Source organism: Rhinoderma darwinii, chromosome 2 (genome assembly GCF_050947455.1).
Source record: "Rhinoderma darwinii isolate aRhiDar2 chromosome 2, aRhiDar2.hap1, whole genome shotgun sequence".
Classification (NCBI taxonomy): Eukaryota; Metazoa; Chordata; class Amphibia; order Anura; family Rhinodermatidae; genus Rhinoderma; species Rhinoderma darwinii.
Window position 1 is genome coordinate 421,520,218 of NC_134688.1, and position 13,095 is coordinate 421,533,312.

Genomic DNA, 13,095 nt, shown 5'->3' on the forward strand with positions numbered 1-13,095 from the left:
TCTTCTGTGGACTCGGACCAGATGAGCTAGTCTTTGCTCCCCTGGTCCATCCATGAGCCTTGGGCCCCTACGACCCTGTCACTGATTCACGAGTTGTCTTTCCTTGAAACACTTTTGGTAGGGCGTATGCTTACTGGCAGCACCCCATAAGACCTGCCATTTCATATAGCCATCACAGTTTGGCCCTTGTCAAAGTCGCTCAGATTCTTACACTTGCCCATTTTCCTGCTTCCAACACATCAACTTCAGAAACTGACTGTTCACTTGCGGTCTAAAATATCCCATCCTCTGTCAGGCACCATTGTCATCAGATAATCAATGTTATTCACTGTACGGTCAGTGGTTTAATGTTGGGGTTGAAAAGTGTATATATTACTCTAAATAAAAGAAAAACACATCAAAAAGATCACACACCTTTCGTCTTGGCTCCACATGCAACAACAAATTGTTGACGATATCCAAGATCATAGCATATTGGGCAGGGTTGGTAGAGATTTCCAGGTGCTGGTGCTTTAAAGTAAAGGTATCAGCAGCAGCTATAGTGGAAAATATAATTCTATATCAGTCACAGTGCATATACAACAGCAAATGTGCATGCGCTTTAATGGTTCATCATAAATTTTGTTACTCTTACTAACAAGGATAGAAACAATGGAATAAAAAACGATTTAGTTATACGGAAATTAGATTTATTTACAGAATAGGATATCATACATTTGTCTAATATACATGTATTAGAAATTATGGTGAAATAAATTTTTTATACAACAGAACGGTTTCGCCCACATTCCTGTGTAATGCATCCAAGGACTGACTATAAAGGACTAAACATGGCGTCAGTCATGTGACCACCCCCTTTACACACACATCACGTGATCCCTAGTATCCAGTTAGCAACAAGGTTACATGACATACAAGTGTTGGGGCCACATCGACACATCCATGGGCTAAGTGAATAAATCTAATGGTGGAATAATGATGAACTGCTGCTTCACTGTGCCTGTATTTACTTGTATGACATGGCTGCTGGTCTCTAGATTATGTTTAAATAGCTGCCTGTCTGTAGGTGATGTTGTTCTGTGGTAATAAAAATCACATGGAAAAAAACAGACAGAACACATAAGACAGGGAGAAGAATGTAAGAGCTGCTCCTGCACAGACACTGACAGACATGATGGGGAGATAGGAATGCTTTATAAGTTCTGCTCCTCGATACACTATTATTTACCTGATAGATATGTGGACAGGGTTAACTGATGGTGGGTCACAAGACTGACGCCATGTTTACTTCATTCAATTATCCTATAGATGGATTACTATTGACTAATCTATGGCCTATATATTTTTATTAGACAGAGGCAACTAATCTGATATAAGAAAGATAAGTAAGCAGAATACCTGAATATTACAAAACGCTGTCATTTTCTATTCTATAAATAAATTAACAAGTAGGGTACAAGGAAACACGTTATAAATACAGTTTTAAAGGGGCTTTACTATTAGGGACATTTATGACATATCCACAGAATATGTCATAAATGTCATATAGATGTGGGTCCCACCTCTGCACCTATCACTAGAACGGGGCCCCCTAAACCCCGTTCTACCGCTGTGTCCCCGATGAAGCGTGTGATTTCCGACCAAGTTAGATGAAAACAGCATAGCTCGCTGAGCTACGCTGTTTCCGTAAGTCCCACAGAAGTGAATAGCAGTTACGGGAACAGCCCCTTTAAATGCTAAATCCAGGCTTCTGAGGCCTACTGAAATCACAATTGTGTTTAGCCTACACGTACTGCATTTCACCTGAAGCATTTATTAATAGGTACCAGTCTCTTAAATGCAACAGTGTATATACCTTCTTGTCCTTTTAGCAAGTCTTCCTTTTCTGGATGTAATGGCGTTGGGGGAGGTTTAATTTGCAAAGCCAACTCGGGGTCTATATCATGACTGTAGCTGATGTAGTACATGTGGCAATTACAGCGGGAGATTATTCTCTGCACCTGTTGGTTTTGTTGAGATTCTGTTGGCTGACTCAAGTCTGTAAGGAATTAAAACAAAATTCAAGACACAAAGAAACAAAAAAAAAAAAAAATTCCTTTTCAACTGAAAACCATTTATTCATTCATTCATTCATTCATTCATTCAACGTCACATTATAACACACCAAAACAGATTCTGACCTGTGGTTGTGCTGACCATGCCCCCAACTGCTTGTCCACTCTCCATAAGCTCCTGCACCGAGTCCAGGTTTCTGTGACGATGCTCCTCAATGTTCTTAACCTGAGTTGACAAACAAGTGCTTTAGTCTCCATTGCTAGGTAACCACTAGATATTCTCTAAAGTATCACTCATATCGTATATACTCATTAAATTTCCATGCACAATGTGGTAAGAACTGCAAAATACAATAATAAAACAAGTAAAATAAATACATTATATAGATATATATAAAACAAGATTTTTGTACTCTACCGTAAAATCCCTTTCCTCTTTGAATTTATTGGGGGACACAGCGCCATGGGTATAGGCCCCTGCCACTAGGTAGACAAAAAAGTGTTGGCTCCGCCCAGGCAGGCCATCCCCTTCCCATAGACACAGAGCTAATTCTTTTGTACAAAAAGTAGTAGGAAAAGAAAGCAAAACAGCACATTCAGAGTCCTGGGAGAACAACAACACAACCAGAAACGGGCCCAGAACAATGAATAAAAGGGCGGGATCTGTGTCCCCTAACAAATTCAACAAGAAAGGGATTTTACGGTGAGTAAAAAAAAAAAATCTAATTTTCTTCATTAATGGGTACAGCACCATGAGAGGTCCTAAAGCAGTCCAAGAGCGTGGGTAAAAGAAGAACAATACCGTGCGATTCGCCAAACGCACACAACTTGGAGAACCTTGCGATTCAGGCTGGCATCAGCGTATGAATTTGGTAGAACGTCGTGAATGTATACACTGAAGCCCAGGTAGCACCCTTGTAAACATGAGGCCGAAGCTTGGTGTCATTAACAGCCCTCACAAACCTAATCTATTGAGCAATGATAGTCTTGGAAGCCTTCAAGTTGTTGCGCAGCCCGATGGGGATCACAAAAGAGAGCCAAAGCATCTTGAGGATTCAGTTGACGCAAAGTAGATGTGAACCGCTCTAACCACAACAAGGCAATGAAGTGCACAATCTCACAGGTGGGATAGGGAGGGATAGAAAAAGGGGGGACAATGTCATTATTGATGTGGATGGCAGAGACCACCTTTGCGAGACAGGAAGGGATAGGTCTGGACACCATCTTAACTCTTGAGGATCACTAAGAAGGGAGACCAACAGAAAAGTGCTGTTGAAACTCATCTGATGGAAGTAATGGCCACCGAGATGGCAAACTTACAGGGAAGAAAACTAAATATAATGTCCCACAATGGTTTAAAGGGATGCCGAAAAGGAGAGACGGCATGCGCTACCCCTGCAAGAAAGTCTTCACCTAGGAATGGAAGGCTAGTGTATGCTAAAAGAGGATAGAGAGCAGAAACTTATCCCTTCAGAGAAGCAAGGCCCAAACCCTGCTCTAGACCAGACTGGAAGAAAGACCGTATCCTGGGGGGTGGCGCACACCAAAGGATGGAAATTACGTTGCTCACACCAACAGAAATATGCCTTCTGCATCCGACGGTATGCCTTAGACGGTTTCCAACAGTTTTCTGGCCTTCAACATTGTCTGGATGACAGGTTTGGAAAGATCATGGAATTTCAGAACCACGGCTTCAACAGCCAAGCATCTACGAGCAGATTGGCATACCAGGCCACCAGGATGACTGAAATGCCATCTGCCTTGATCCGCTTGAGAGCCTTGGGCAGAAGTGGGAGAGGAGGAAAGTGAAAGAGGGAGAACCTGTCCTAAAGTATGACCAGGGCGTCGACTGCAAGAGCCCTGGAATACCGAGCCCTGGCTACGTAGGCCAGCATCTTGTTTGTGTTGAGGCTCAAAGAGATAGAGTCTGGAGTGATCCATCTTTGGCAGATTTTGGTGAAAATGTCCAGATGAAGTGACCATTCCCCCGGATCCAGTCTTTCACGACTGAGGAAGTCGATGGCCCAGTTGTCCTCCTCCGGAACGTGGACTGCTGACAGAGCTGGGACGTAACTTTGAAACACTGTGCCCCACGCTGAGAGGCTGGCAGCCATCGAGATGACCAGCCACTGGACTTGTATGAAGTATAGACCCTTGGAAATGGCTGGGGAGGTGTAAAACCCGAGCAACTCCTGGCGAACCCATTGAGAATCAGCTTGTCCAGTGAATTCTTGGATTTGTCCTCTGGAGAGACCTTGTGTGAAATTGAGCATAGGGAATGGCCTCGAAGGCCGACACAATCTTGCCCAGTACCCCAGACAGAAGCAAATAGTAAATGGATTCTCCTGGCAAAGTGGAGCCACACCAGCCTGTATGATACTTCTCTTGTCCAGTGGGAGGAGTCCTCTGCCGACTTGACGTAGAAAATTATGCCCGGGACTCCATGTGCTGAGCTGACGTGAGAGACGACTTCTCGTTGATGACCCAGTCAATACTTTTTTTTTTAAACATTGTTTTTTTATTAAGTTATCAAAGAAACCACAGGTTACAAATAGTACAAAACTTCCTTACAAGGAAGTACCAATGCAATGCAGACAATCAATTGAGAAGTGACCTGAGGAGGGGGGAAGGGAAGACAGAAGGAAAAAAGGAAAGGGAGGGAAAACCAGTATACACACCAAGTATACATTGATTAATACATTGTTTTAGTACATTCAACGAGATATCTCCCATGAACTCACAACCACCTGTGGACCAGTTGCCTCAGCAAGGGAACCCGGCTGTCCACGACAGTCCATTGGGTCGTGAAGCGCGCCATTTTGTTGTGACGGAGTGTAAAAAGCCTCTCATACCCGCAATGTGACGAAACACTATCTCCAGTCAATACTTTTCAACGGGTCCATAGTGAGCCTGAGGCTGGAAATATTTTTTTCCCTGGAGGAGGCCTTCACTAAGAAGTCGTCCAGTTAGGGAATAACTGCAACTCACTGGCGAAAACAAGCACCATGAGAGTCGCCAGAGCCTTGGTAAAGACCCTGGGAGCAGTAGTGAGACCAAACAAGAGGGCGACAAACTGTAAATTTTGAGGCCTGATCGCGAAAGAGATGTGGAGATAACATCCTGGTTTTTGATGGAGGAAAGGTACTCGCCTTGTTCCAATGAGGCCACCATAGACCCCAGGGACTCCATCCGGTACGGTCGAGCGAGTACAAAGCAGTTTAACTTTTTTAGGTCCAGAATGGGTCTGACCGACCCATCCTTTTTAGGAACTGTAAAGCGATTGGAGTAGAAGCCTTGGAAACTGTAAAGGATCTGCCAGGCACAGCTTCGGGGTTAACGCCCATAGATAATTAGTCTGCACCTGCTTCTATGTCTGTGAGACTGACTCCATCTTCCACCACTCAGGGTGGCAGGCTTAGGAGTGGGAGAACCTATCACAGCCTGGCCAGACGGAGCTAGCTCCCGCCCTCTGTCTATTTATACCCGCCTTTCCTGTTCCTCCTTTGCTTGTGATTCTTCTCGTTTGGTTACCTGGCCCTGCTGCAGCTTCTTGTACCATTGTCCTTGCTTCATAATGACCCCGGCTTGTTTACTACTCTTCTGCTCTGCGTTTGGCACCTCGTACTCTCCTGGTTTGACTCGGCTTGTTCACTTCTCTTGTTGCTCACGGTGTTGCCGTGGGCAACTGCCCCTTTCTCCCCCTAGCTCTGAGTACCCTTGTCTGTTTGTCGTGCACTTATTGAGCGTAGGGACCGTCGCCCGGTTGTACCCCGTCGCCTAGGGCGGGTCGTTGCAAGTAGGCAGGGACTGAGTGGTGGGTAGATTAGGGCTCACTTGTCTGTCTCCGCACCCCCGTCATTACATAATCAGAAGCCCATACCTAGTCTACCCTGGTCCCTGACACCACTATGGACCCCCTTGAGACCCTGGCTCAGCAAATGCAGGGTCTCTCCCTACAGGTCCAGGCCCTGGCTCAGAGGGTCAACCAGCCTGATGCTACCATGTTAGTCCCCCTCACCTCACCTCTTGAACCCCACCTCAAGTTGCCCGACCGGTTCTCAAGGGACCGGAAGACTTTTCTCTCCTTTCGGAAGAGTTGTAGGCTCTATTTTCGTTTAAAGCCCCACTCCTTAGGTTCTGAGAGCCAGCGGGTGGGTATAATTATATCCCGGCTCCAGGAAGGGCCCCAAGAATGGGCCTTCTCCTTGGCTCCTGATGCCCCTGAACTTTCCTCCATTGATCTTTTCTTTTCTGCTCTCGGACTCATCTATGACGAGACTGACAAGACTGCTTTTGCCGAAAGTCAGCTGGTGACCTTACGTCAGGGTAAGAGACCTGTTGAGGAGTATTGCACTGACTTTAGGAAGTGGTGCGTAGCTTCTCGGTGGAATGCCCCTGCCTTAATGTGCCAGTTTAGGTTGGGTCTGTCGAACGCCCTGAAAGATCTGCTAGTTAGTTATCCCTCTTCTGACTCCCTAGACCAGGTTATGGCTTTAGCGGTACGACTTGACCGACGTCTCAGGGAACGACGACTTGAACGTCTTGATGTTTTCTCCTCTGACTCCCCCATGATGCCTCCCGAGGTTCCGTTGCTTCGTTCCTCCCCGGAAGACTCGGAGGTACCTATGCAACTCGGGGCCTCCGTGTCCCCCCAACAACGTAGAGATTTCCGCAGGAAGAATGGTCTCTGCTTCTACTGTGGGGATGACAAGCATCAAGTGAACAACTGTCCTAAGCGTAAGAATGCAGCCGGAGAACTTCCGCGCCTAAGTGATCATCGGAGAGGTCACTTGGGCGCACAGGTATTTCCTGTAAATATGAAACGTAATAAAATCTTGCTTCCCTTTCAGGTCTCTTTTGGTGGTAGGTCTGCTACCGGCAGTGCATTCGTGGATTCAGGGTCTTCTGCTAATATCATGTTTGTGGAATTTGCTATGTCTCTAGCTATGCCTTTGATTGATTTGCCTAAACCTGTCCCGGTAGTGGGTATCGACTCCACTCCTCTTGCTAATGGTTATTTTACACAGCATACCCCTGTTTTTGAACTCCTTGTTGGCTCCATGCATTTGGAGCAGTGCTCTGTACTGTTAATGCAGGGATTATCGTCCGATTTGGTTTTAGGCCTTCCCTGGTTGCAGTTGCTTAATCTCACGTTTGACTGGAATTCTGGGGACCTTACCAAGTGGGGTAATGAATGCTTGACGTCATGTTTTTCTGTTAATTCTATTTCTCCCCCTGAGGTGGTGAACACGCTACCTGAGTTTGTTCAGGACTTCGCCGATGTTTTCTCTAAGGAGGCCTCCGAAGTGTTACCTCCTCATAGAGAATATGATTGCGCAATCAATTTGGTACCAAGAGCTAAGCTCCCTAAGGGTAGGATATTTAATCTCTCTTGTCCCGAACGTGAAGCCATGAGAGAGTATATCCAGGAATGCCTGGCCAAGGGTTACATTCGCCCCTCTACTTCTCCGGTAGGTGCTGGCTTCTTCTTCGTAGGGAAGAAGGATGGTGGTCTTAGGCCATGCATTGACTACCGAAGCTTGAATAAGGTCACTGTAAGGAACCAGTATCCCCTTCCTCTGATTCCGGATCTCTTTAATCAGGTTCAGGGGGCCCAATGGTTCTCTAAGTTTGATCTACGGGGGGCGTATAACCTTATCCGCATCAAAGAGGGGGATGAGTGGAAGACTGCGTTTAACACGCCCGAAGGTCATTTCGAATACCTCGTCATGCCCTTTGGGTTGTGTAATACTCCTGCGGTCTTCCAGAATTTCATAAATGAGATTTTAAGAGACTACCTGGGGTTATTTCTTGTAGTGTACCTTGATGACATACTTGTGTTTTCCAAGGACTGGTCCTCCCACATTGAGCATGTCAGGAAGGTGCTCCAGGTCCTTCGAGAAAACAAACTGTTTGCAAAGACCGAAAAATGTGTGTTTGGGGTGCAGGAGATACCATTTTTGGGCCAAATCCTCACTCCTCATGAATTCCGCATGGACCCCGCCAAGGTCCAGGCTGTGGCGGAATGGGTCCAACCTGCCTCCCTGAAGGCGTTACAGTGCTTCCTGGGGTTCGCTAATTATTACAGGAGGTTTATTGCTAACTTCTCGGTCATCGCTAAGCCTCTTACGGATCTCACTCGCAAAGGTGCTGATCTCCTCCACTGGCCTCCTGAGGCAGTCCAGGCTTTTGAGGTCCTTAAGAAGTGCTTTATCTCGGCCCCGGTGCTGGTTCAGCCCAAACAAATGGAGCCATTTATCGTGGAGGTTGACGCGTCCGAGGTGGGAGTGGGGGCTGTCTTGTCCCAGGGTACCAGGTCCCTCACCCATCTCCATCCCTGTGCCTACTTCTCCAGGAAGTTTTCACCCACTGAGAGTAACTATGATATTGGCAACCGCAAACTCTTAGCCATTAAATGGGCATTTGAAGAGTGGCGCCACTTCCTGGAGGGGGCTAGGCACCAGGTAACGGTCCTTACCGACCACAAGAATATGGTTTTCCTAGAATCTTCCCGGAGGCTAAACCCGAGACAAGCTCGTTGGGCGTTATTTTTTACCAGATTCAACTTTGTGGTTACCTATAGGGCTTGGTCTAAAAATGTTAAGGCTGATGCACTGTCACGTAGCTTCATGGCCAGCCCTCCTTCGGAGGAAGATCCTGCTTGTATTTTGCCTCCAGGTATAATCATTTCCGCTATTGATTCTGATTTAGTCTCTGAAATTGCGGCTGATCAAGGTTCAGCTCCCGGGAGCCTTCCTGAGAACAAGCTGTTTGTTCCCCTGCAATTCCGGCTAAGGGTACTTAGGGAAAATCATGACTCTGCACTATCTGGCCATCCAGGCATCCTGGGTACCAAGCACCTCATTGCCAGAAACTATTGGTGGCCTGGGTTGCCTAAAGATGTTAAGGCCTACGTCGCCGCTTGTCAAGTTTGTGCTAGGTCCAAGACTCCCAGGTCCCGACCAGCGGGCTTACTATGTTCTTTGCCCATTCCCCAGAGACCTTTGACCCATATCTCCATGGATTTTATCACCAATTTGCCTCCATCTCAAGGCAAGTCGGTGGTGTGGGTTGTAGTAGACCGCTTCAGTAAGATGTGCCACTTTGTGCCCCTCAAAAAACTACCCAATGCTAAGACGTTAGCTACCTTGTTTGTCAAACACATCCTGCGTCTCCATGGGGTCCCTGTCAATATTGTTTCTGATAGAGGGGTACAATTTGTTTCATTGTTTTGGAGAGCCTTCTGTAAAAAGTTGGAGATTGATCTGTCCTTCTCCTCTGCCTTCCATCCTGAAACTAATGGCCAGACTGATCAGTCTCTAGAACAATATTTAAGGTGTTTTATCTCTGACTGTCAATATGATTGGGTCTCATTCATTCCCCTCGCCGAATTTTCCCTTAATAACCGGGTCAGTAACTCGTCAGGGGTCTCCCCCTTTTTCTGTAATTTTGGGTTTAATCCACGGTTCTCTTCCGTTTCACCTGGTAGTCCCAACAATCCCGAGGTAGAGGTCGTTCATCGAGAACTGTGCACAGTCTGGGCTCAGGTTCAGAAGAACCTAGAGGCGTCCCAGAACATACAAAAAACTCAGGCAGATAGAAAACGTTCTGCTAACCCCTTGTTTATGGTAGGGGATCTGGTGTGGCTATCGTCTAAAAATTTGCGCCTTAAGGTCCCGTCCAAAAAGTTTGCTCCCCGGTTTATAGGGCCGTACAAGGTCATTGAAGTCCTCAATCCTGTCTCCTTCCGACTGGAGTTGCCCCGATCTTTTCGAGTACACGACGTGTTCCATGCCTCCCTCCTTAAATGCTGCTCCCCGTCCTTGGCTCCCTCGAGGAAACCTCCTGTCCCTGTTCTCACCCCTGAGGGGGCAGAATTCGAGGTGGCTAAGATTGTGGACAGCAGGATGGTCCAAGGCTCCCTCCAGTACATGGTCCATTGGAGAGGATACGGGCCTGAGGAGAGGACTTGGGTACCCGCTCGGGATGTTCACGCTGGGATATTGGTCAGGAGGTTTCACCTTCGTTTCCCCAGTAAACCAGGTCCACTTAGAAAGGGTCCGGTGGCCCCTCATAAAAGGGGGGGGTACTGTAAAGGATCTGCCAGGCACAGCTTCGGGGTTAACGCCCATAGATAATCAGTCTGCACCTGCTTCTATGTCTGTGAGACTGACTCCATCTTCCACCACTCAGGGTGGCAGGCTTAGGAGTGGGAGAACCTATCACAGCCTGGCCAGACGGAGCTAGCTCCCGCCCTCTGTCTATTTATACCTGCCTTTCCTGTTCTTCCTTTGCTTGTGATTCTTCTTGTTTGGTTTCCTGGCCCTGCTGCAGCTTCTTGTACCATTGTCCTTGCTTCATATTGACCCCGGCTTGCTGACTACTCTCCTGCTCTGCGTTTGGTACCTCGTACACTCCTGGTTTGACTCGGCTTGTCTACAACTCTTCTGCTCTGCGTTTGGCACCTCATACTCTCCTGGTTTGACTCGGCTTGTTCACTTCTCTTGTTGCTCACGGTGTTGCCGTGGGCAACTGCCCCTTTCTCCCCCTAGCTCTGTGTACTCTTGTCTGTTTGTCTGTCGTGCACTTATTGAGCGTAGGGACCGTCGCCCAGTTATACCCCGTCGCCTAGGGCAAGTAGGCAGGGACTGAGTGGTGGGTAGATTAGGGCTCACTTGTCTGTCTCCCCACCCCTGTCATTACAGAAACGTTCCGAAGGCGGAAATGAGGAGGACCCCCTCTTGATAAAGAGAGCAAACAGCCTAGAAAAAAGTGAAAGCACGCTCAGGGGCTCGAGTAGGGAGAAAGAGCTGACTTGGGAGAAGGTTCAGGAACTATATTTTATATACTGATAAGACCACCTCTCGAACCCAGACATCATCCACATGAGCCAGCCACATCTCCTGGAAGAAAAGAAGTTGTCCCGCCACCTGAAGAAAAGGTTTGAGTGGGGAGACACCTTAAGGCGGAAGATATTTTGGCAGTGGAGGTCTTCTGGGCCCTGGGACGGCTCTGCAAGTATGGCTTAGGCTTGAAGGAGGGACAACCTGATTCTATGGTACGGTTGGTCCTACTTTCTAACTTCTGAGATGACGAGTAAAGGACCAATACCTCTAGGAACGTTGAAAAGGCTGCTGGCGTTGAGGACGGTTCTGACACAGGAGGGAACTCTTGCCGCCAGCGGCCTCAAGTGAGAGTCTTCTTACAAGCAGGATCTGCTGCCCAGGATTTTAGCCAAACCTGAGGGTTTAGTGCGGTGTCCTGATCGAGGCTGGAACAAAGACTGAAGATCCTGGGAGGTTACCGGCTGGAGCAAGTCTGAAAAGGATGGCGCTGACGGCAGCAATGGGGATGACAGAAAAAAGACCGCCCTGCTGAAGCCCACGCTGGACATTAAAATACACCCAGGAGGACTTCCGGTTCCGGCGCTGGCGATGCAGGAAGCGAGTGACTGAGCTCCGGCTCCCGTCCAGCCTGCTTGCTCGCAATAGTCGCTCCGGCGACGACAATCAGCTGTGAAGCCACCAGCCCTGCACACAAAAACATACCCGGTGGTGCCTGTATGGACAGGTACCTCCTCAGAAGTGCGCATAAGCCAGCTATGGAAGATTCAGCCGCGGCCGTGGAAAAGGGAGGTAAGATGGCGGCGCTTCCCGCCACTGTTCCCCTGCTATACACACAGGAAGATGAGCTGCAGCACCCTCAGTCCCAGCTTTCAAGCCCTGCAGAGTCCATAGTCTCTTCTCATCCTGCACCTATTGATTATATAGCCCTGGCCCGTGAAGTGGCCAAGCAGATAGCTCCAGACCTGCAAAAGGCACTGGAAAAAACGGTGCAAGATTCCCTGAACCGCGTGCATGCGGAGCTGGCACAAGTCACTTCCAGGACTGATGAATTAGAACAGCGTATGATGAAAATGAGCGCCTGCAATCCAAACTTAAAGTGGTGCTGTCTGCTACTACGCAGTTAGGGGACAAGGTGGAGGATCTGGAAACCACTCCAGGAGGAGCAACCTACAACTGGTGGGTCTGAAAGAAGCGGTGATCCCTTCTGATTTACAGCGATTATGTGGGAGGACATTGCCAGCAGCGTTAGGTCTTCCACGTCCCTGCCGGGTGGAGAGGGCACACAGGGTGGGGCCGGACCCCAGACATCTCCCAGCAGCAGATGACCACAGTTCGCTTCGTCCCAGACAAGTAATCTTTAAGCTGCTGGATTACAATGATAAGGTGGCACTTATGAAGGCATTCCGCAGCAGATCGCGTCCTTTGGAAATAATGGGCATGAAAGTGCTACTTTTCGAGGACTATTCTACGGAGGTCGCAAAACGAAGGCGTTCTTTCAGCAAGATCTGTACCGCGCTGTTCTAAGCGAAAATACGTTTTAACCTGCAGTATCCAGCCATATTACGGGTGTTTCAAGAAAACGGGCGGACCAAGATTTTCACCACACCGAAGGAAGCGGAGGACGCACTTACAGAGCTTTGCAGACCCAGACCCCAGCACGAGGAGCATCGCAGTCCAACACACAGTCCAAATCGCAAGTCAAGAGAAGCCAAACGGAATCGACTAGATATGGAGCGAACCTGGGCAGAAGCTTTAATGCTCACACCAGGAAGATCCCGGGGGGGGTCGATCCGGAAATGGAGGGGACTCTCCGAAGCCGCAGAGGCTTACGCGAGACCGCACCCGATCTACGTCTCCTGATTGACGGGCGAAGTTTTCTCACTACCATTTTATCTGATGTGATGATGGTCATGTGGACGCTGTAGATCAATCGCAGGTTCCGATCGGCTACAGATAAGTTTGCAGATAATTTTAAAAGTTCTGAGGGCGGCATTTGGCGGTCTTATAAGGCACCTTGTACCGGTCAGCAGCTGACCTAATGTTATAACGTTATAATGTTAAAATGTATGCATTTTGGTATTTTCCCGCATTTTCACTACAGGGGATTAGAGAGTGAGTTAGGGCAGGCTCTGAGATCTCTCCTTGTGGGCGTGCTCGACCGGGAATGATACAATGCCTCCCCTATGCAAGGGATT

At 48.0% G+C, this 13,095-nt stretch overlaps 1 protein-coding gene across 2 annotated transcripts in view; it reads right to left on the bottom strand.

Moving 5' to 3' along the window:
- The window catches only part of BLTP2 (bridge-like lipid transfer protein family member 2), a 66,555-nt gene that overhangs the window by 10,957 nt on the left and 42,503 nt on the right, over positions 1–13,095 (bottom strand). For both annotated transcript variants that reach the window (XM_075854274.1, XM_075854273.1), the window contains exons 27-29: positions 2,181–2,280; positions 1,856–2,038; positions 415–536 (exon numbers count right to left, since the gene is read on the bottom strand). In XM_075854274.1, the coding sequence (XP_075710389.1) occupies positions 415–536; positions 1,856–2,038; positions 2,181–2,280 (405 nt within the window). The remainder of the gene's footprint in view (positions 1–414; positions 537–1,855; positions 2,039–2,180; positions 2,281–13,095) is intronic.